Source organism: Neofelis nebulosa, chromosome 2 (assembly GCF_028018385.1).
Source record: "Neofelis nebulosa isolate mNeoNeb1 chromosome 2, mNeoNeb1.pri, whole genome shotgun sequence".
NCBI classification, from domain to species: Eukaryota; Metazoa; Chordata; class Mammalia; order Carnivora; family Felidae; genus Neofelis; species Neofelis nebulosa.
In genome coordinates this window covers 195597919-195622253 of record NC_080783.1, presented here as the reverse complement: position 1 = coordinate 195622253, position 24335 = coordinate 195597919, and the positions used below count along the sequence as shown (strand labels likewise).

General features: G+C 47.7%; 2 protein-coding genes across 6 annotated transcripts in view; one reads left to right on the top strand and one right to left on the bottom strand.

Moving 5' to 3' along the window:
- GJB3 (gap junction protein beta 3) overlaps positions 1–24335 on the top strand; it is a 215587-nt gene that overhangs the window by 115121 nt on the left and 76131 nt on the right. The gene's annotated exons all lie outside the window — the stretch shown is intronic.
- Positions 1–24335, bottom strand: part of DLGAP3 (DLG associated protein 3) — a 64026-nt gene that overhangs the window by 18838 nt on the left and 20853 nt on the right. For 2 of the 3 annotated variants that reach the window (XM_058718127.1, XM_058718126.1), the window contains exons 2-8: positions 22138–22220; positions 19713–20870; positions 15089–15294; positions 14703–14775; positions 3614–3827; positions 3017–3330; positions 2600–2685 (exon numbers count right to left, since the gene is read on the bottom strand). In XM_058718127.1, coding sequence (XP_058574110.1) covers positions 2600–2685; positions 3017–3330; positions 3614–3827; positions 14703–14775; positions 15089–15294; positions 19713–20819 — 2000 coding nt within the window. In that variant the 5' untranslated portion in view covers positions 20820–20870; positions 22138–22220. The remainder of the gene's footprint in view (positions 1–2599; positions 2686–3016; positions 3331–3613; positions 3828–14702; positions 14776–15088; positions 15295–19712; positions 20871–22137; positions 22221–24335) is intronic. The other variant, XM_058718129.1, reaches the window with a different exon arrangement.

Sequence of the window (24335 nt, the reverse complement as noted above, 5' to 3'; positions counted from 1 at the left end):
AATCTATGATCATCCAAGTAGATTCTGAACAAGCATGCAATAAAATTCCAGCTCATTTTCTATTTAAAATAAAAATGAAACTTCTTAGCCAACTAGGAATAGAAGGGAATTTCCTTAACCTGATAAATAGTATCCACCTAAATCTGTACCAAACATCACCTTACTTGTGAACAGGATTTGAGAAGATAACCACCAGTGTCAGGAATGGGACAAGACTGCTATACTCCACAGTGAACTAGAAGTCCTACACAATGCATTATTGCAAGAAACAGAAATTAAAAGAATACAGATTTAAAAGAAATATCCTTATTTACAGAAGACATGACCAACTATATAGAAAATCCATCATGATTTTCAGACAAACTATGAGTCCTAATAAGAGACAGCAGCTAATCTGCTGAATACAAAAATCAACGTATAAAACTTTATAATCTTCCCGTGCACTGGTAGTGCCCAATTAGAAAATAAAATAGAAAAAAGAGGTCCTCTATGATGCAAAAGGCTATCACCTTTCTTCTGTATCAGGAAACATTCCTGCTTACTAGCCTCCCCATACTCACTATTATTTCCCTCAAATTCATTCTCCACTTAGCAGCTAGTGATCTTTTGTAAACATAAATTAGATCCTGTCATGCTTCTTTCACCTTTTAATGGCTACTCATTAGTTATAATTAAATTCCAGTTCTTTATCATGCCCGTGCTCTGCATGACCTGACCTCTGCCTATTCTCCAATCCACTCCCTCACCACTGCCCCATCTCGTTCCACACCAGCCCCGGAACCTTCTTTTGGTTCCTGATGCATGTCAAACTCTGTCCTGCCCAAGTGCCTTCACATATGCTATTCCCTCTTCCTGGTACCCTTCCACCAACAATCATCACCTGAGTATTCCCAGTCAATCCTTGAGTTACCCACTTACCCTAAATAAGATCCCTTCTCTCTTAGATTTTTTCTTTCATATTCCCACCATAACATGTAATAATATCCCATTACATATTACACCATAATGCATGATCATATTTCTTTCTGTGGAGTATTTATTCATTGCCTTGTTTCCCTTCCAAGCCATAACTTCTGTGAGGGCAAGACTCATGTCTTTGATGTTTCCATGAGCCTTTAATAGGAACAGTCATATAAGAGATGCTCAATGAGCATTTTCTGAATGAATGAATGAATGAATGAAAGTTTACTGATTTAGCGAGAATCTCAGTAGAATGTCTACTGCACTCTTCCCAGGATTCAGGCTTGTTAGGAAGAATAGGGGGATCCCCAGGGGTCTCACTGGATGAGGGACCAAGAAGCCTTATAAAGGAGTGAGTGTGGGTAGTGGGTTTGGTTGATGGTCTACAGAGCAGCATTAGAGTTGGGGGAAGAGTTCTGAACACAGAGCTGCCTCCCTCCATGACTCCTACCCCACCAATCAGGAACTCAGGTCACGGACTTGTGAATTGGGTTTGCCATAAAGTGCTCCTTTCCTGGGATCTTTGTGGAATATTAAGAGTTTGGAGGACAGTGGCTTTCAGGAGCAATGGAGGCAACAAGGCAGCTATTGATCACCCTTGGTGGAAGCATTTACAGCCTCAGGAGCATATGGAACTGCAGGGAGCTGGAGCGTGCATAAAGAAAACTGGTGCAGCCCACAGGAACCCCACGACTTGATCAGGTGCGCACACACACACACACACACACACACACACACTACTCCCAGGGGTTCCCAGAAAGAGCTAACAGAACTTTAGGGGAGGTCAAAAGGCCCAACAGTGGCAGCTGGGAACAGCTGAAGGGGCTGCTACTAAGACTCTAGCTTTATTCCTCTAGTGCGTATGGCCTGGACAACACAGATTACCATGAAACTCTTGCAGCCACCGTACTTCGGGCCACTGGCCTGGTGGCATTGCAGCCCAGAGGGCAGATGGGCCACTGTGGCACTGCCACATGGTCATTAGAGAAAGCATCTTCCCACAGGGAGCCAACAACAGAGGGACTCCTCCCAGTATCCCCTCCAGAGCTGAATGCTAATTTTTCAGCTGGAAATTAAGGAAGCAGTGTTTCTGAGGCCACCTAATGCCAGAATAGTGGCTGCTGGTAATTCTACCATCTCAGGCATGTAATAGGTACCCCTGACTGGTTAAATGCTTGTGTGAGCCAAGTGAGGAGGAGTATTACATTTGCCAGAGGCCCCTGAGAGGCAATCTTCATGTTTATTTGTTTCTTTTTGAGCTCACATACTTGTACACCACAGGTCATAAGGAGGGATTAGGAAAATCCTGCTATCCCCTATAAAGGACAGTTGTTGGAGGCCTGCTCAGCACCTACCTGTTACCTCTCCCTACCAGCCCCTTCCTCCAACCACTCCTGTTGCCTCGGAACACCTGGGACAGGCACGGGTACAAGGAGAACTCACTTTAGATCTGATGACTGCCCTGCTGACATCTCCGAGGGTAACCTCTGTGGCTGCCCAGACTCCTCCCCATTAGGAGGGCTCTAGTCGCAGTCCAGAAAGAGAGGGTGTGCAGGCAGACCGCACCAAGAAGGGCACTGTGCAGCCTCCTCTCCTCTTCTCCCCCAAGGAAGCCTGAGATAGCCCCACCCAGACCTACCTCTTGTCCTCTTCCACCTGAACACCAATGGAGTGGAACTCTCTTCGACTCCTGTTCTCCGTGTCCGAATCCGAGATAGTCTCCACCTGGCGGCAGGGTAGCGGGAGTCAGTGGCCGGGGCTAGACAAGGGACACAAGCTCTCCCCAGGCAGAGGGGTGAGCAGAGGCTGAGCCCCAAGCCAGTGGGCAGATTCTGCAAAGACAATCTGACCCAACAAGAAAAGAGACCCAGGAGGTCAGAGGCATCGTACTGGCAACCAGTAGAGGCGATGGCTCCACGACAAGTGACAAGGGAGTGGGCCGGGACTGGTTGTAAGGGCCCTGTCGATGACCAGGCGCAGAGCAGACCAAGGAAAAGGTCAACCCATCCCCACCGGCCAGGGCCTGAGCTTGCTTCGGCGCCTCGTCCTGCCGTACCTGCACCCCAATGGACGGCCGCCACTTCCGCTGCCGCGCCAGGCTCCGCAGCTCCTCCCTGCCAGGAATGGTCTTGATGATGAGTGTAGGGGGCTTGGGGCTGGCCCGGGGTGGCACCGGAGCCAACTCCAGGGTGCGCGCGCCCATGGCCGGGCCGTCCAGCCCGTCCGCGGAGCTGCAGCGCCGGGCGGGGCCCTCGGCGGCCGTGAAGCTCTCGTGGGCGGAGTCGGTGCTGCTCTGGGCCGTGATGGAGATGCGGGGCGGGGCCTGGCTTCCCGGCGGGATGGGGGACGGGGCCTTTCTGAAGTTGAAGGCTGTGGCCGGAACGCAGAAACGCAGCGGGTGAGAAACTCGCGTCCCATCGGGTGTCTTGTGACCCGCCGCCCCACACCCACGCGGTGCCCGAGGAGGCAGCAGGCACGCGTCCTCCAAGCGCTGCTATGTACAGAGCCGAGGCTTGTTCTCCCCATCATGCGGCCCAGAGAGGCAAGCCAGCTGCCCAAGATCACACAGCACAGCTGTGACTGGGGCCAGCGCCAGAACCCAGGGCGCTCTCCAACCTAGGGCCGGGCGGGGGGGCAGAGAGGGCACACTCACAGGAGCCGGGCCTCCCTGAGACAGAGGCAGGGGCAGCAAGGAGGGGCAGGCAGTCGTCGTCTTGAGAGCAGCCGGCCTGGATGGCCCGGAGGTAGCTGTGGCTCCGCATGCGGAAACAGCCGGGCAGGTCCAGGGCGTCCACTGCCTGGGACTCGAGTTCCCCAAACACAGACCCGCACACGGCCTCCAGCTGCTGGTTCAGCTCCTCACTGAGCTGGGGGCAGGGGGTAGGGACGATAGTTACAGGGGTGCTGGGATGAAAGCGGGTGTCTCTGAGGCGCATTGCCTTAGGAATATATCTGGATCTGCAGAGACTGCCTCTGTGTGATGCTGGGACGAAAAGAAACCCTCACTCTGTGCAAAGAAGGATTGAGGATCCTATGCCCTGTGCGGCTCTTCAGGCCTGCCTCCACTGTCTTGGGGTCTGTTCTTTACCCTACACACTTCTCCTTCCACCCCATCTATGCCTCTCCTGGACACCTGGGACCGCGTCATCTTTCTCTCCACCTACAGCCAGCCCCTCACATTTCTCTCACCTAACCCAGAGGGAGAGGACCAGGGACATCCACCCTCCTGCCCAGTATGGAGGTGGGGAACTGCAGGGAAGGCAGTGCGCGCCTTTTATTTTATTATTTATGATCCATTACATTACAAAACTGATTGCACCCTATAGAGATATATATACCATGGGGCAGGGCAGAAATTAATGGGTAAGTGATGGAGCAAAAGTTTTTGTTTTGATATTTTGTGGTACAGAATCCATGGTGGTTTAAAAAAAATTAAAGCAACTAAGAAAAAAAGCAAAACAAAAATTCTGTTCATGGAACTGTGTCCCCTAGCACTGCACTAAGACTAAATGTACCGCAGAGATTGCAGCATCGTTTGTATTATATGAGAAAACTGGCACAAAGGAAAAATAAAAGTAGGTGGTCCAGGGATAAGTTCTACACCCAGAGCACAGGATGAGTACAAGTTTGACCCTGAGCTTCAGAGCAGCCAAAGCATCAAGGAGTATAGCTTGCGGGTTGCCTGCACCACAGGCTACAGAGCCAGACCCACCTGGACTCAGATGTTGGCTCTGCACCTTCCTAGCACTAACTACTTAAAGCTTTGGGGCCTCAGTTTGATCACCTGCCCAATGAGAATGATAATGGTACCATCTTCATTGGGATACTTAGGGGACTCAAAGAAAAACATGTGGGGCATTTGGTGCAGGTACTGGTACATCCTAAGCCTTCAGTGGATGACATGTGAAGGTCTCAGGACCTACCTGGAAACAAGCCACTGCTCTTGAGAACCACAACTATCCCCTGTTATTGAGCCCAAGAGAAATCCCCCCCATGAGTGATTACGTAGAGACCATTGGAGGAAGTCATGGATAAGGTCCTCGGTAGCATCCACATGGTAAATATGACACCAAGCGTCCCATGGCCGCATCTTGTGACATCTCCCAGGAGATTCATGACATCATATTTATGTGCAATCAACAGATAAAGTAGTGGCTTGGCTCACGTGTAAAATGCAACTTGACATTTCCATAACTCCACCTCCAAAGCATAACATGACATCACTAAATTCTACCTCAAATTGAGCAGAAATTTCCATCCAATTCTACTGATCTTAATTTGCCCAAACTAAGGCTCAGAGAGAGCCGATGAACTGTCCAAAGATGCCCAGCTTGTAAGTGATTTACTAAAGTTAAATGCCAGGTTTCCTGGCTCTTTTCCCAGGCTGACTGAGCATGAGAATCTCCTGAGGACCTTGTTAAACCTACCTTAACTCAAGCTCCACTCCAAGGATCTGAACCCAAGGCTCTCTAACCATATGCCTCTCTTTGCTTTGGCTGCTTCAAAGCTCAGGGACAAAATTTTGTGAAAATTTGGATTCAGTGGTTCCAGTGTGGGCCCAGTAATCAAAAAGGAGTGTCTGGACTTCTTTCTGCGGCTTGTTCTAAAGTAACTTCATTAAAAATAATAATAATAAAATAAAATAAAGTAATTTCATTACAAGTGTACAGAAATCACAGGTCATGGAAAAATCAATCCAAGATCCTGTAGAAGTTAAGTTCTGCCATGTTTGGCACAGGCCACACTTCTGTGGCAGCTGTGGTTTTCATCATGACTTCTGCAAGTTTCCTATCTCTGGACCTCTGGGGTACCAAGGACCAGTTTTATTTCCTAAAGCTCAGAAGCTGATCTAACTCCTGCTATTTCTAGGCCAGGCTCAAGATACTCCCCAACTAGAACCAATCCAGCTCAGAGAGTCCCTTCTGGGGCATAGGAGAGTTGATCTAACTCCAGTAGAGAGCATTCTGGATACCACAGATGGAAGGAATCTCATTTTGCAGCTCATCTCTATATCTCCAAGCCTCTTCTGTGTGTAAAGTTCTAGACATAATATCTGGCATATAGCAGAGGGTCTTAAATCACAATGACAGTACCTTTCAGAGGCCTCTCCTTCCCAGAGTCTCTGAAGCTCTTGAAATCCCAACCATATGCTATTCCTATGACCAATTCTATCCAAGGCAGACAGAGGGAAGGTGAGAAACTCCCTGGGGACACACTTTCTATCTCTACTGGCCAAGAGGAGCTTCTGAAGTGTTCCCACAAGGGACCAGGACCTAAGGGAAACACAGAATTGTATAGACTCCCAGAGGAATATTGCACCAGTGTTGATCTTTACTGTATTAGAATTATAAAATTGTAACATTGTGCTGTGAATTCTCCTATTATCCCTGCACTGTCTTCCACCCTGTTTCCCCCAGCCCCCACTTTCAGTAGAGTCAAAGTCAAAGAATCCTCTTAGAAAATAGGAACCTTAGCCTTTTTCCAAATCAGACTCAGAATCGGTAAATATTTCCCAGGGTGTGGGATATTTAGCAGAAAACGCTTTGCTTGGGTCTAACTGAAATTGTCCATGCTGGAGTTGGCAGGTTCATCTGGGGGCTACGCAACATCCTCCATAGTTTACCTGTGTCATTTAGTTTAGCTAACCTTGGAAAACACTCCCATTTCAAAACACTCTAAAACACTGGATAAAATATAAGAAATGTTTTATATGCATAGCTGAGCTCACAAGAAAGCACGATGTGTCCCCAGGGGACAAAAGCAAAGAGGAGACTAGAAAATCAGAATATTAACTGTGTGAGTCAGGGCTGCAAACAGCCCAGGGGCGGTGGAAGGTGGGGGTGCAGGTTGCTGGTCTCAGGGACTAACGGGTTTAGGTATTAACACTCACTTGGGTGTAGGAGTAAGGCGCTGGGCCCACATGAAACACAGCATTGGAAATGAGAACCTCCATAAAGGTAGGAAAGGGGAAACCTTTCATGAAAAGTAGACTAAAAAAAAATTAATTATCAGCACAGGATGATAATAGGAAGCTAGTCTGTAATCTAGGCACTGGAGGGAGGGAGAAGTAGGCCAATGTTCTAAGATTTTTGTAGCCGCAAGCTGGTCTTCACATAGATACAGGATTCTGTCTGCATAGGCCTGGGTGACCCAGACACCTCCCTGCAAATTAAAAATTAACATAAAATGGTCCCAGACCAAGAATAGTCTAACAGAAGTGATTGCAAAGTATTTTCTGAGGAACAAATTTCTAACCCAGGCTGTTCAGGATTGTCACAGATAAAGTTCCACTGAAGATGAGTTCATACCAGACCATGTGGTACACTACCCACGACACAGCCCCTAATGATGTCCACCTCCTAGCATTAACACCCTTGTATAGTTCCCTCCTCTTGAGTATGGCCTATACTTATTGTAATACATAGAACATGGCAGATACAATGGAATGTCACTTCTGAGATTAGACTACAAAGAGACTGTGGCTTCCATCTCGGGCACTCTCTCTCAGAGTCTTTGCTCTGGGAGAAGCAAGCTGTTATGTTCTGAGTAGCCCTATGGTGAGTCCAACATGTCAAGAAACTGATGACTCTGGCCAATAGCCAGTGAGCATCACATGGCAACAGCCATATGAGTGAGTAAGGAAGTAGATATTCCTCCAGTCAAGCCGTGACATGACTACAGCCCTGACCAACATCTTAGTGAAGCCATGTGAGTCACCTGATCCAGAGGGTACCCAGCTAAGCTGCACTGAGATTCCTGACCCACAGAAATGGTGAGATAATAAATGTTTGTTGATTTAAGACTCTATGTTTGAGGATAATACGTCACACAGCAATAGATAACTAAAACTGTGACATAAACAACTAAGCTTTTATTGAGCTAAGCCATTGAGAATTCAAGCTTCATCTGTTACAGCAGCTCGTGTTACCTTAGCTAAAACAGATTAGCTTTTAAACTATGTTTAAAACTTCTAAAACTTAAAAGATAAAACTGAAAATATAAGAAGAGAACATAAACTTTGAAAAGAAGACTAGAAATATTTAAAAGAAACCAAACCGGCTTTCCAGAACTGAAAAAGTCAGTCAAATAAAAACATAATTAATGAGTTAAATCGTAGATGAGACACAACTGAAAAGAAAATTAATGAATCAGAAGATACATCTAAGGAACTTAGGCAGCATAAAGAGGCAAAGAGATGGAAAATATGAACGAGAGGTTAAGATGCATGGAGGAAAGAATAGGATCTTGCAGTTCGTGGATTCAAGCCCCATGTCAGGCTCTGTGCTGACAGCTCAGAGCCAGGAGCCTGTTTTGGATTCTGTCTCCCTCTCTCTCTGCCCCTTCCCCACTTGAGCTGTGCCTCTCTCTCAAAAAAATAAAATAAAATAAATAAACATTTTTTTAATCTTAAAACAAAACAAATAATAGGAGCTCCAGATGAGGGAATAGAATGTAGAAGAGGCAATATTTGGAGATAATTATACTGATGGAGAATCTTCCACACTTCTAACTTCAAGCATGACAGAGTGACAAGCTGGACAAAACTGTCAAAAATAACTATTTCCTCACTCTGAAAATCAGTCAAAGGTATACAAGAAAGAAACATATACATGAAAATTACTGAAGAGCATGAGTCCGTGGTGGCCTTGCCTGGGGCTGCTCCCATTACTCAAGTTCCCAGCTCTATCAGTTGCAATAGTTCAATCAGGGTGAGGCAGGCTGTGAAAACCAGCTGCTTCATTGCCACTGACACTTAATTTGGGCTCACTTAATTTGGAACATTGTCAGGTATAGTATCAAGAATGGGGGGGGGGGAGGGAATAGAGCAGGAATAGCCAGCAGCACTGCTAAGCTGAGATTTCAATGCTGTTTGGGACAAGCAATGGACTAAGAGATGAGGCAGAGATTTAACAGAGAAGTTTCAGGGGATGAAACAGCTAGAGAAGGTTTGATGAGCTCTCCACATATCTTGAGTTAAGTAGGGGTGAGTGCATACACAGCAGAGACCAGAGACGTCTTGAGCTGCCCACACCTCTCTGGCCAATGGGACCTGTGCACATGTGAGGAGATAACACAAGAGAGACTGGCAAAAAGTAAAATTCAGGGTAGGCTTAAAAAGAGCCTGAATGGGGCGCCTGGGTGGCGCAGTCGGTTGAGCGTCCGACTTCAGCCAGGTCACGATCTCGCGGTCCGTGAGTTCGAGCCCCGCGTCAGGCTCTGGGCTGATGGCTCGGAGCCTGGAGCCTGTTTCCGATTCTGTGTCTCCCTCTCTCTCTGCCCCTCCCCCGTTCATGCCCTGTCTCTCTCTGTCCCAAAAATTAATTAATTAATTAATTAATTTAAAAAAAAAAAAAAAAGAGCCTGAAGTTTGTACTCCCAAGTCCACACACACAACCATAAGCAGAGAGAAGCCTTTCTGGCTTAAGGTTTTTGAGCACAATCTCTGACCAATCTCTGGCTGAACACTAAGCTATACAGACACAGGACAACTCCTAGGAAGGCAGGCTTAAAAATAAAAACAAGAAAGAAAAGAAATTTAGTGAATACATCAGAGGCCACGTTTAGCATGGAAGACAGATTTCACAGATTTAGTCCAGGGATTAACAAACACATAATAAACAAAGCAATAACAATCAAGGGGTAAAGTAAGAATCCAGAGTTGCTACAATATGCTATCTAAAATGTTCAGAATATAACAAAAAAATTATGAGACATGCAAATAAACAAGAAAATATGAATGTTCCCAAATGTTTGATTTACAGACAAAAACTACAAAGCAGCTATTACAAATATGTTAAAAGAAGTAAAGTAAATCATGTTGAAAGATTTAAAAGAAAGCACAATAACTTCATGACTAAAAAAATCACAACAAAAAGATAGAAAAAAAATTTTTTTTAAAAACCAAATAGATATTCTGGAGCTGAAAAGTACAATAACTGAAGTGAAAAACTCACTAGAACGGCTCAGCATATGAAATAATCAGTAAACTTAATCAGTATAAATTATCCTATCTGAAGAATGGAGAGAAAAAAATAATAAAAATAAACAGAACTTCAGAGACCTACAGGACAATAACAAGTAAAGCAGTATACATGTAATGGGAATTCCAAAAGAAGAAGAGAGAAAGGGGAAGAAAAAGGAACAAAGAAATAACAGCTCAAAACTTTCCAAATGTTATGAAAAAAATATTATTCCACAGATTAAAGAAGCTCAGTAAATTCAAAGTAGGTTAAACACAAAGGGATCCATAGCCAGATACATTACAGTCAAAATGTTGAAAGCCAAAAACCAAGAGAAAATCTTAATAGCACAAGGGAAAAACAATTCATCACATACAAGAAAACAACAATATGATTAACAACGGGCTTTTCATCAGAAACAATGAGCGCTAAAGGCAGTGGAATGGTATATTCAAAATGTTGAAATTAAAAACTGTCAGCCACTGGGGCCCCTGGGTGGCTCAGTCGGTTAGGCGTCTGACTTCGGCTCAGGTCATGATCTCACGGTTCGTGAGTTCAAGCTCCGCGTCGGGCTCTGTGCTGACAGCTCGGAGCCTGGAGCCTGTTTCGGATTCTGTGTCTCCCCCTCTCTCTGCCCCTCCCATGCTCATGCTCTGTCCCTCAATAATAAATAAATGTTAAAAAATATTAAAAAAATAAAATAAAATAAAAACTGTCAGCCAGGAATTCTATATTCAGCAAAATTATTCTTCAAAAATGGAGTAAAATTAAAGATGTTTCCAAATACATATAGACTGAAGAATTTGTTGCAGACCTATCTTACAAGAAACAATGGAAGTTGTTCAGGCTAAAGGGAAGTGATACCTCATGGTAACTCAAATCCACAGGAAGAGGTGAAGGGGACCAGAAATGGCAAATATAAAAAACTCTATAGATATGTTTTTCTCATTTTTTCTCCTAACTTCTTTAAAAGGTGCAAAATTTCACAAAGCTATTATTTATAATACCAACATTCCTTTATAATAACTGTTAGTTTATAGCATATACATAGGAAAGGTACATGACAATAACAGCACAAAGAGAGGAGAGAAAAAAGAGACACATTGGAGCAGAATTACCAGAATTAATTTTTTTTACCAGAATTAATTAGATTTTAATCAGTTATGATACACTTTGTAATTCCTTAAGCAACTCTAATAACTCAAATAATATAGTAAGAGGGAGTTAATAACAAAGAAATTAAAATGGTTCACTAAAACATTCATTTAATACAAGAGAAGACAGTAAAGAAAGAACAGAGGAGCAAAAATGACATATGACACAATCCAACCATATCAATAATCACATTAAATGTGAATGAACAAGAAAGCCTCATTCGAAAGGTGGTAATTGTTAGATTGGATTTTTTTTTTGAAGCACAAGTAGGTTGAAAGTAAAAGGATGAAAAAAGATGTACCAACAAACAGTAACCATGAGAGAATTTTCCAGATTTGATGAATGACATTAATCTTCAGATTCAGGGAGCACACACACATACCACAATGAAACTGCAGAACACCAAAATCAAAGAGAAGATCTCAACAGCAATCAGAAAGAAATGAAAAACTATGCACAAAGACAATTAGATTGATTGCAGACTTCCCAACAGCAACAAGAAGAGACAGATGACAAAAGAATACATTCAAAACACTGAGAGAAAATAAATGTTGACCTAAGATTCCATAATAAGCTAATTTATGTTAAATAACAAGGGCAGACTACATCTTTTGTTTAAGGCAGAGTTTTATACTAACAGACATTCACTGAAAAAATTACTAAAGAAGATTTATTTTTTATTTTTTTAAACGTAATTTATTGTAACTAAAGAATATTTAAAAGGAAGGAATGAAACGTAAGAAGTTATGGGGGGAGGGGTTAAAGATATGAGTCTATATAATCAAGTACTAACAGCATAAAATTTGGGCACCTGGGTGGCTCAGTCGGTTAAGCCTCCAACTTCAGCTCAGGTCATGATTTCACAGTTCAAGAGTTCAAGCCCTGCGTCAGGCTCTGTGCTGACAGCTCCGAGCCTGGAGCCTGCTTCAGATTCTTTGTCTCCCTCTCTCTCTGCCCCTCCTCCGTTCAATCTCTCTCTCTCTCTCTCAAAAATAAATAAAATGTTAAAAAAAAAATTTTAATGTGACAATAATAAAGACTAATTTGGAGAGGTAAAAAGAACATGGAACAAAATACCAGGCAACATGTACAATAAGAAGGGAAGAGGTCATCAAAACTAAAGTATCCTAAGGAAAGAAGAAATTGTCAAATTTAGACCTTGCTAAGTCAAATATAAACATGAAAATTATAAGAGTGACCACAAAGAATGAAAATAGAAAATAGAACTGCCAAACCAGTGTGGGATTTGGTAGTAAGAAAAATGAAGAAGAAAACTAATCCAAAAGAAGGTAGGAAAGGAGTAGAAAAGCATCACTCAAAAGGCAGGAGAAATAGAAGGCACACAATGAAACAGCAGTAATACTGTTGTATTGATACAGGTGTATCAGTAACCACAATAAATGTAAATGTACCAAACCCTCGAGCCATTGTCAGTATAGATATAAACTAAATTCCTTAAACTATTTACAAAAGACCTACCTAAAACATAAGGAGACAAAAAGCTGGAGCACACCTGTGGTGTCAGAAGGGTAGCAAGAGGACCACTGTGGCTGCAGCGGGTGACAGGCGGAGGAGCATTAGGAGCGGGATTCGCAGGTAGCAAGGGACAGATCGTGCAGGGCCTTGTAAGTCCTCTGAGTAAGGTGAGGGTTTTGAGTGAACGTAATTCTATTTTGAAATGATCACTCTGGGATGTACTGAGAGAGAATGAAGTGGGGCAGGGGCACGTGCACGAGACCATTCAGGAGGCAGTGTCAAAGCCCAGACAAAGGCCATGGTGACTTAGGCTGGAGTGGTGGCATCGGAGGTGAGAAGTGCTTTGGTCCTGGATATACTTGAAGATGGGACCAACACGGTTTGCCGAAAGCTTGGATGGGGCACGTGAGACAGAGAAAGGAGTCAAGACTGACTTCAGGCTTTTAGATCAGAACTCCTAAAAGGATAAAGTTGTCATTACCTGAAACAGAGACAACAGTGGACGGAGGAGTACGTTTGGGGAGGTAGGGGGAATGGGGTAAGGGTACTAGCAGTTTCGTTGTGGATATCTTAAATTTGAAATGTCTACTAAACATCCAAGTGAGATTTCAGTACACAGTTAGACACACATGCCCAGCAATTATGAGAGGATTGGGGCTGGAGATACACACTTGGAAGTCACCAGGCCCTCAATAATATTCAGAGCCAGGGTGCCTGGGTGGCTCAGTTGGTTAAGAATCTGACTTTGGCTCAGGTCAGGATCTCACGGTTCGTGGGTTTAAGCACCGCATCAGGCTCTGTGCTGACAGCTCAGAGCCTGGAGCCTACTTTGGATTCTGTGTCTCCCTCTCTCTCTGCCCCTCCCCTGCTCTCTCTCTCTCTCTCTCTCTCTCTCTCTCTTTCAAAAACAAATAAACACTTTTAAAAATTTTAATAAAATAAAGTAATATTCAAAGCCATGAGCCTAAATGAGCTCACTTAAGGAGTGAGTGTAGAGAGAAGTCCAGAAACTAAGCCCTGAAAAAAATCCAGTGTTCAGATCCTGGCGAGTTGGAGAGGCACTGGTGGCAAGACCAAGCGTCAGCAGCCAGAGAGAATCTAGGAGAACCTAAAAGGTATGGTGTCCTCAAAGCCAACTGACTGAGGTGTTTCAGGAAGGCGAAAGTCCTCATCTGTGTTAGATGCTGCTGATGGGTCAAGTAAAATGAGGACTGAGCATTGAACTAGTGGGTTGAGCAACATAAGCTAGTCTGAGAAACAACAGCTGTGCCAATCAGATTCCCTGATTCAGGAAATGTAACAAAGACCTCAGCAGCAAACAATAGGAGCCAATGTGGACATTCTTCTGCACTGCTTTTTTGCATTGCTCTTTTTTCCCTGGCAAACAGTAAAAATAGCTAACCTTTACTGAGTGCTGGCTATGTGCCATGAGCACTATTACGATGCCTATTTTTAAATAGAGAAAGTGGGGCTCAAAAAAGTCAAGTAACTTGCCCCAGGTCACTCGGCTGGTAAGGAGCTGAGCTAGAATTCCAATTCATGCCATACATGTAATTACTAAACTGCACCGCCTCTGCTTAGCTAAGGGGAAAGTCTACACTTAGGGATGGAACTCACATTTATAAAGTACCACTTTGGAGCCAGGTACCTTGTGTTTGCATACATTTTCTCACGGAACTCTCACAAAGCCCCTGAGATAAATATCACTACTACTGTCATTTTAAAGGTGAGAAAACAGAGGCGTTGCCGTGTCTTCCAATGGTTGGAGTGGCGGGGAGAGAACTCAAGCACAGGCCATCTCTCAGACCGCAGCTCTGCCTATCCCTGTACCATCTGCACAATCAAGCCTGCCTTTTGCATGGGGCGAACTGGGAGTAATCAGGTCATGACAGGACTGGAAAACCTCAGAAAACTGATGTTGCCCCTGCAAACTCATCACTTAGAGGCCCCTCGGTGGTTTCGAAGGATGTGACTGAGACCCCCAGGCTGAGTCAGATCCAGGAGTCCCAAGGCCTCCCAGCTCCCCCCAGAACCAGACCTGGGCTCTCTCCATGGGCAGACCTCTGATTTGCAGGCATAGGCTGAGTATGGGACTGACCCCACCCCCCTTCCTTCCCACCCTTTCCTTCAGGTGTGCTGGACCATCCCTACCTGTCCGGTGGTGAGGGAACGGCTGTAGCCAGGGATGGAGCTCCGGGGATGGATCCGGGGTGGGACACAGCAGCTGGGAAAGGTCAAAATTCCAGATTCAGAATGGGGGTCTGCTAGAAGGGGGAATAATAGCACTGGGGACTCTGAGCAGGTTCTATACCTCAGAAACCCCCAGACAGGCATCCTCCCAGGAGACTCCTGGGCGAAGAGACTCTCCTAAAGAGGCACTCAGAGAGGCACTATCTCACCAGGGACCCCCTCTTTGTGTGGGGCAAAGCGAAACTCCCCCATTTGAATCCTAGGCAGGGAACCCCTCTGGTGCACACCTCCTGCAGGGACCCAGCATCAGCTTCCCACTCTCCGCCCCCAGCCCTCCCTGTCCTTACTTGATCCGGGCCTGGTCCACGCTGGAGGAGCGGCGGGAGGTGAAGCGCCGGGCGACTGCTTTGGGGGACGTCTTGGGGCTGCCTTCTGAGTCTCCACTCTCCTCATCCCCCATGGCTTTGATGTAGCTGCCGCTCCGCATCCTGCGGCAGGGGATCTCCCCATCCTTGCCCCCAGTGGGGTAACCCCCCCAGTCATCTTGCGGCACCTGCAGGGACAGGGGCTTCTGTCTCTCAGACACGTCCCTATGAAATCTAGAGGCCAGAACCCTCTATCCCCACTGCCGGGGCGCTCTGCTAGCTGGAGCAGGCCATGCTCAGGGGCATGCAGAGGCGGAGCTGGAAGTAAGGTTTCAGGCTGTCCCCTCCCTTACAGGAGATGCCTCATCATCCTCCATGGACCTTTTACTACTTAACTGAGGGCCACCTATGGAGTCTTGGAGGTGATATGCCAAGTGCCAAGGGGTTGAAGATCAGATCGGAGGCCAAAGTGACCTGTGTTGACCCACCCCCCGCAGTGAAGTATCACCTGCCCTCACCTTTCACCCCTCCTGCTCCTTCCTTCTCTTAACCTGCTGACATCCTAAATCCTCCAACTCTCCCTCCTTCCCTCTCTGAGGAGTCACAGAGGGCTCTAAGCAGGGAAGTGCCATCAAATTTGGTTCAGAAAGAGCACTCTGACAGTCCAAAGGGGGGATGCCCTGTGTAGCGCTGGGAGAAGGGCAGGGGATCGAGTGGCAGAAGGGAGGCCAATTAAAAGGCTTATGCTGTTAGCCAGGCAAGAGATGATGAGCCTAAATTAAGACCATGACAATGAGGGGGATGAGGAGATGGAAATGAGGTGTTAAGGAGCATCAGTGAGCCTGATTAGATGTAGGGGGTGAGGGGGTGGTGGGGGGGTGCGCTGGGAGGAGTCACAGATGACTGGGAGGCTGCTGGCTGAGGACCTGGGGGATGGTGCTGTTGTTCACTGAGCCACAGAATCCCAGAGAAGCAGGTTTGGGGAAGAGGTGATAGGTCAGGGTTGAGCATCTTAAGTCTGGCAGAGAACTGCTGAGCAGGTGGTTGGATGTTCAGTTCTGGAGTTCACTGGAGAAATCTGGGTTGGAGGCAGACACGTGGGAGTCATGGGCGGCAGCTGAATCCATAAGGGTGAATGAAACAGCCCAGGGGAAAGAAGAAAGAGAGCTGGGGAGGGATTCACTGACATTTAAAAAGGGGACTGCAAAGAAAGGAAGAAAAGCCTATGAAGTCACCTGAGAAGGAGTGGGCAGAGGGGTAGGAGGGAAGTCAGGAGAATGCCATGTCATGGAAACGGGAGACATTTCCAGAATAAAAGGAGTTGATAATGTCAAATGCCACAGTGCATTCAGAGGTTAGTAATTCGGGCTCAGGAGTTAAAATCCATGTTCAAAATCTCGCCCCATCACTTGCTAGGCAAACTTGGGCAAAACTGATTACTCTCTCAGTTTCCTCATCTATGAATCAGTAATGACAATTATGCCTACATCCCAGGGTTGGTGGGAAGGATAAATAAGTCAATATGACATGCCCAGCACATAGTAAGTCCTCAGTAAATGTTAGCTATTATTATTATAAGCCTTGAAAAGTGCCTTTCAAGGAGAGCTCTCAAGAGACTACTGGGGACCAATGCCAGAACATTTTAGAGGACAGGGAATGTGGATGTCAGACTGTAATAAAGGGAGAATGAAAGGAAGTAAAGGTGTAGAACCTATGCTTTAAGAACTTGGGTATGAAGAGAAGACAGTAGACAGAGGGGGTATGGAGTTAAATATTTTGTAGGATGAGAGACTTGGGCATGTTTTCAGAATAAGAGAAAGAGCCAGTAAAGACAAAGCTAGCCTTTAAATGTAGGATGGAGAAGCGGCAGTCAATTCAGGGATAGACGGGATCCTGGGGAGATGGGCTCAAACCCTGCTAGAGGGATCAGTCTGGGTGAGTGGTCTTGGCTTTTTCTCTGAGCCAAGAAGGAAGGCAATGGGGGTGGCTGGGGATCTAGACGAATCCGTAGGTGGCTGACAGGAAGGTGAGGGAACCTGTGATGGTTGGCCTACACTAGGAAGAATGACGTATAAATAGAGGCGTGGGGGAGAGGGCTGGGGCAGGCAAGGAAGATTTCGAACACCTGTTGTAAGAAACAGGTTGAATGGGGTGAGTATGGAGACTAAGAAGGTCAATATTCAGGGACAGCATAGGGTTCAGGAGAGGGACAGAGACTCTGGGGGTGAGGCTAGGTGAAGGGACAGAGATAAATACAAGAACAGAGACCCAGGGATGGAATGGGTTCCCAGGATGGAAGTAACCCACCAGGAGGAGCAGGGCTCAGTGAAGATGCTGGAACTCAATCAGAAGAGGGTAACTCAGGGAGGAACATAAAGGAACAAGGGCTCTGAGGACAAAGAGGGGTTCAGCTCTCTGAGGGAGAGCTGAGGTCCAGTGGGAGAAATAGGGTCCCAACAAAAGGGTTAAGGATCCAACAAAGACACCTGGTCTGATGGGGCCAGCTTCCCTTGCTTTTGTGCAAGGTCCCTGCAATCTGTTAGTTCTCCCCCAAACAGGCTCTGACTTTGCAATCCTCAGATGTCTTAGAACCCCAGGCCCCAAGGAATCATTCCCGTCTCTGCACTCTACAGAGAGGAGCCACAAGCAAGCAGAGAGAGACAGGCCAGCAGACGGGATAGCCAGGGCACTCTCTGCCACACTGCAGGGCTCCCACTCCACAGCCACTGCAGCTCCTCGCTCCTCTGCAGGACACTGTGAGGTGCATGTTAAAAAGGAAGCCCCCAGAGAGGTCAGGGCAGCCCTGGAGAAGCAGCAGGAGGCAGCGGAGTGTCAGTGAAGCTCCAGGGACAGCCAGGGCTCAGTTATAGCAGAAGAAGGGCTGGTGTTCCCTCCTTGGCCCTTTCTGTTGGACCCTTCAAATCCCAACTTAGAGGACCTCTCTACCCAGGAAAGGGGCAATTCAAGGACAACCCAGAAGTCCTGAATCTGAGAAGTTTCTAACCTTCCCTACTGTCTACCCCTCCTTCTTGCTTTCCCTTGAGCTCTTGTAAGTTCTCCACCCAGAAGAGCCCTAATGTGTGAAGAACTTACCAGCAAGGCCAGGGACACCCAAAAGACACATGCAAGGTCAATTCTCTGTACCTTTGAACAAGCTGTAGCCTCTTCCTGGAAGACCCTTAATCCTCTTCTGCATTCAACCAACTCCAGCTCCACCAGGATTCAGCTCAGGGGCCATCCTCCCCCGAAGCTGCTCTGAGCAGTCCCCTGGCCACCACCACCCCAGGTGGGTGAGGTGCCCCCTCTGTGCCCCCACGGTGCCTGGGGCTCTGTGCTATCACAGCCTCATCACTCTATTCTACCTGCTTCCTTGTCAATCCCACCTCGACCCTGTGGGCTCCTCACAAGCAGCGTCTGTGTCTTCCTCTTTATATCCACAGCACCCAGGAAAGCTCACTGAATGAATGACTGTGGATTAAACACGTGGAATGTGGGTTTGGGGGATAACTCTAAGTCTGCTGGACTTCCAGACCTTGTAATGACTTTTCCTCCTAAACCCATGGGAGGCCTCAAGAAAGTAAGCCCAGGGTGGGGTGGGGTGGGGGGGTTGGCTGGCTGGCTCAGTAGGAAAAACATGTGACTCTTGATCTCGGGGTCATGAGTCCGAGCCCCATGTTGGGCATAGAGATTATAAAATAAATGAAATTTAAAAAAAAAAAAAAAAAAAAGCAAACCAGGGGTATGAGGGGTACGGGAGAGGGTACTGAGGCAGAGAAAAGGAAGGTTGAGAGAGAAGATGGTGAGAAGAACCTGATCCCACCTCAGTGAGAAGATGGAGAGGGGACAGTGTGGGATGGATAAGGGCTCCATAAGGAGGAGTCAGAACTCCTCGCCTCACCTGCAGAGACCACACAAGTGGTGAGACAGGATGGAGACAGCATGCCAACTATCATGGGCACAATCCACTCCCTAGAAGCCCTGCCCTGGTGTTGTATCTGGGCCTCAGACTTCAGTGTGTCCCCAGCCTAGGAAAACCCACAGGACAGGCTCCCAAGGCTCTTCCACAGCCTTGTGGTGTCCTACTGCAGGCACCCCAGAATGACAAACCCCAGCACAGGCACATTCTGGAAATAACTGACCTTCATATTCAAACAGTATCTGGACCACCCAGATCTGAGCAGAAAAGAGGTCTGGAGAAGGCCTGGGGGCAGGAGAACTGCTTTCCAACTGCTGACCTCTAATCTCAAGGGAAGCAACTGCCAGGGAGTACCACACTATCCTGTCCACTGCCTACCCTCAACCTCATTCTGCCTCCGAGCTCATGAGACAGAGGCCAGCACAGCTTGTCCAAACAGCAGGTTGAAGGGAAGTCTTCCTGGCAGTGACATATAATGTCAGAATAGAAGGGCCTCTTCGTTGTACAAATGGGGAAACCGAGATCCCAAAAGGGGCTCGAGGTGACACAGTGAGGCCAGGCAGAACCTCCCTGCCTCCAGGCCTCCATCATGGGGACAGCTGACTCCCATCCAACCCCTTTGATAGCTCCCCAGGTGACAACCTCAATGAGGACTGAGGACCCTGTTCCCCACCCCCACCAAAGCCTCACCTGCAGATAGTGATAAGTCCTGGCTTTGGCCTTGGCCTCCGGACCCAGGAGTCCCTTGCCTGGCCCAGCCCCTGGGTATCCATCCCGGCCCTGGCTGACCATCATGGTGTGCCAGGCACTTCGCTTGACCGATTGTCCATCCAGTGACATGGACATGCCAGTGCAGGCGAGACAGCGGCCTTCCGACCCGCCCGAGCGCCCCTTGAAGCTCAAGTCCCGGTAGGACCCATCTGGAGCCTCCAGGCAGAAGGGACCACCAGGCTCCCCAGGGGGCCGCCCACCCGCTAGGAAGCCGCTATCACTGTCCAAGTTGTCATCAGAGCTCCACCAGCCAGCGGCCTTGGACTGGTGCCGCCCGTCCCCCTTGCGGTCCTTGCTCTTGCTCCTCTTGCCATGCCGGGACTGGTGGTGGTGGTGGTGGTGGTGGTGATGGTGGTGGTGGGAGGTGTGGGGGCCTCCAGAGCCCGGGCCAGGGTAGCTGTCTCCTCCAGAGCCACCTCTTCCCTCAGCCTTGGGCCCATTATAGTCCCGCTTCCCTGGGGCCTCCAAAGAGTGGGACTTGGCGAAGAGCTTCTGCACAGAGTGAACCAGGTGCCGGATACGGCTGGGGCTCTCGCTGCGGGCCTCCGGGGCAGTGCCAGACGCTGGCCCTGACCCGGGCCCGGCCCCTGCTGGACCTCGCTGGTATGGGAGTGTGTGGAAGCCATCTTGTTGAACTGGCAACTGCTTTTCAAACTGGTCCAGGAGTGTAGAAGGCAGGCGGGGGGCACCCTTGCCCTGAGGGTGGCCCACACAGTCTTCACAAGTGTCAAAGGGGCCCTGGCCGGGGTACATCCTGGGGAAGGTGCTGCTCCCCCCCCCAACCCCGGCCCCCCCTGGCCCTCCCTCAGGGCCTACTGATGGCCCTTCACTCAGGCTCAGGGGCCCTTCAGGAGAAAGGTGTCCCAGGCCAGCTCTCGGGGCACAGAAGCGGGGCTCGGTGGAGAAGGCCTCCCCGGAGCCCAGCAGGTACGGGGCCCTGGCAGCTGGGCCCACGTCCATATGCTGCTGGTCGGCAAAGCGGGCTGGGCGGGGATGGCTACCGCGGTCGCCATGGTAACCCCTCATGGCCTCAGCAAGTGTTCTTCATAGTGTTGGGGGCCAGGCCCCAGGAACCTCCTGGGAAAATAAAGAGAAAAAGGATTTGGAATGAACAACAGGCCACTTCACCTAAAACTATCTATTATTAGGTATTCCAGTATCCCTTTAGGTAATGCATATCAATTTATTGTAATTAATTGTACTATCTTTCCACAAATGAGCTTCAAATTCCTTAAAACAGTCATACTAGACAAAGACACTCACAAGGGCACAAAATAATGCCATCATTCGTCAAATGCTGCAAATTTGATAAATACTTATTCACAAGATAAAATACCCTCAGCCAAATGAGTTTCTAAAAATCCTTAGGGTACCCAAAATAAAAGGATACCCAAACAGACAATATATATATATATAAAACCAGTCATTAGGTGAACTAGCTTTCAACAAACTGGCTATAGGCAAATTGATCCAGAGCCACACCTCTGCCCCAGCCCTACCCACACCCAATGCTTCCAGGAGCTAGGCCTCAGGGTCATGGCCTCTAGCAGCAGCAACCAAAGAGAACGCTGGACCTGCATCTACATACCCACCCCCTCCCCTTCTTTCCACACCCTGTTCCTTCCATCTGGCTGCAGGCTCATTCTCCTCCCTCCCACACCCCCCCACCCACCCACTCCAGGGCTGAGACAGGAAGGAATAACCTAAGATGACTGCCTCTTCTTCTTCTGGGTTCCAAGTGTTCCCCAGTGAAATTTCCCCTTTTGCCTTTCACTCCCATTGGCCACTCCCATTCCACTGTAGGGGAGTCACACAGGGAGGAGAAACCATAAAGAGGAAGAACGTTGGTTGTACAAGGCAGCATCTAAATCCTAAACTGGGATTGGAACTCAGGAGTTCCTCCTCCCAGGAACAGTAGGCTGGAAGGGCAGGGAGGTGGTGGAGAGAAAGCGTTGGAACCAGTGCCCCTGGCCCCCATCCCAGGCTTGCCAAGGCTACAGGACAGAGAGGTCAGCTCTCAGCAAGAACTGCCTCCAATCAGGACTCCAGAGCTGCCAGGACAGGAGCTACAGCAGGAGGGGGTGTCAGCAGGAGGGACAGGGACTGAGGAGCTGGCAGACGGCGCCCTCCCTCATCCTAGACCAGGCTCCTGGGCCATCTGCTGACTAGGAGGGGATGACAGCCTCAAAGACTCCAGACAGCAGCACCTCCAAGACCCATCCTCCATTCCTCCCCACCACCACCTCTCCATATCCACTGTTTCAGGTTGCATCCAGAATAACTCAAGTCATTCTGATTTCAGAACCTCAATCTACTCCTCATCTCCCAGACTCCTACAACTCACCATCCGGGGTTTCCCATCCTTGGTGTCAGGATCCCCACCACCAAACAGAATTCTAACTTCAGAAGGCTCAGGACCACTGGCTCCTGATGGAAAAGAAGAGTAGTGAGCAAAGGAAGAAAGAGATTCTCCCAGAGTCCTCAGAGGACCAGCCTCTGGCCTTGACAGTTTCCCTTCCCAACCCCCACCCCCCAAACCAGGACTGATTAGATCCCCCATGATGCAGAGCCTTTGGACCCCCGGGAAATGAAGTTGGCTTCATTATGCAAATACATGCAAATGAGCTTACAGGTTGGACTACCTCCAACTGCAGGTGTCTGTGTGATCTGTCCATGGTGCTGAGCCACTGCTTTTTTTTTTTTTCTTCCATTGCCCTCAAATATAACTCCATTCCACAAATATTTGTTGAGCAGCTACCATAAGTAAGACTCTAAGTAAGAAGTGTGTAGAGGTGATTTAAGTGTGGTCTCTGTCATTGAGAGGCTTATAGTCTAACAAGGGACCAATCCCACATGACAGGGTTATTTTAGGTCGCTATATTTTTGCACAAGCTGTACCCTCCTCCTAGATCTCCTTCCATCTACTCCCTTCAACCCTTTCTCTTGGCTAACACTTATCCAGATGAAGCTTCACCGTCCCTTAAAGACTTTCTGTACTCTTATTCTGGGTTATATCTCTCTATTGGGCTTTCATAACACTCTGGGTTCCCCCATGAAAGAAACATAATACTGCATTGAAATTGTCTGTTTCAGTTTCTGTCCTCCTAACTAGAAAGTGGTCTTTTGCAGTGTAAGAACCATATCTATTTATCTCTGAATCTCCAACACCTCACTCAGGGCTTTGTCCAGAGCAGGTGCTTAATAAATTGTTCACCAAGTAGATGAATAAATGACTGGACTAGAAAGGGGTAGCAAAACATTATGCTAGTTCAGATGAAGACAGGAACAGATTTAATAGAGGGAGAGTGAGGAGGCTTCCCAGAGAATGATGTGTTTGGGATGGAGAACAAGATGGCTGTGTGTTCTGAAGACAAAGTGGTGGGGGAGAGAGAATTCCCAGAGGAGGAAACAGGAGGCACAAAGGCAGAAGAGGTGGGCAAATAAGGAATTCTTAGGGGTGGGCTGTGGGAGTTCCAGCAGACATTTAGGGTTTGGCAAATACTGGGATGAGGTGGGAGAGAGAGAGAGAGAGTCAGGAAGGAAGACAACTCTGAAGTTTGCAGCAGCCGTGACTGGAAGACTAATGATGCCATTATTAGACATAGGGATGTCAGGAAGAAGAGCTAGCTTTGCAGGCATGATTAATAGTAGTGGAAGAGACACAGTCAGACATCAGGAAGAACTTCCTGACCCTGAGGAATGTGAGACAATGGAGACAATGGTGGAGTCTCCTGGAAATCTTCCACAGAGGAGAGGGTGAGACATGCCCAGCCCCTGGCCCACCCTGTGGCCTGGACTGGAGAAGCTGTTGGTTACCTTTCCTGGAGAGAACCTGGGGTGACCTCACAGATATCAACTGCTTGGCTCTAGATAACAATTCTTCTCCACTGCCCTTCTCTGGGGAAGCAGAAGTGACTTCAGACCAAGAGGCCTCACAAGCAGTTGTTGGAAAAGCTCTTGGAAGCATCTCTTTGCTTTGGAAAGAAATTTTGATAGCCTGGTCCTTCATCCACATCATGATCCTCCTCCTCTTGCCCAGGCAGGACCCACGTTTGAGACTCACAGCACAAAAGTCCACTTTGGCAGAAGCTCAGACCATCTCATTTGCTTTGTTTGTGGTCACATCAAGGAGTGTCATGCTGAGCTTCCCAAGGCTAGATGTTCCCAAGCTCCCCCTACTCCTTGGCCCCGCCTCACACAGGTGCTGCTGCGAAGCCTCTGAACCTCCATCAAGATTATCAAACTTCAGGGGCGCCTGGGTGGCGCAGTCGGTTAAGCGTCCGACTTCAGCCAGGTCACGATCTTGCGGTCTGTGAGTTCGAGCCCCGCGTCGGGCTCTGGGCTGATGGCTCGGAGCCTGTTTCTGATTCTGTGTCTCCCTCTCTCTCTGACCCTCCCCCGCTCATGCTCTGTCTCTCTCTGTCCCAAAAAATAAATAAAAAACGTTGAAAAAAAAATTAAAAAAAAAAAAAAAGATTATCAAACTTCAGTCCCTTTAGCATCAGTCCATGTTCTCCCAGCTCTAAGTCTCAGGGGAGATGG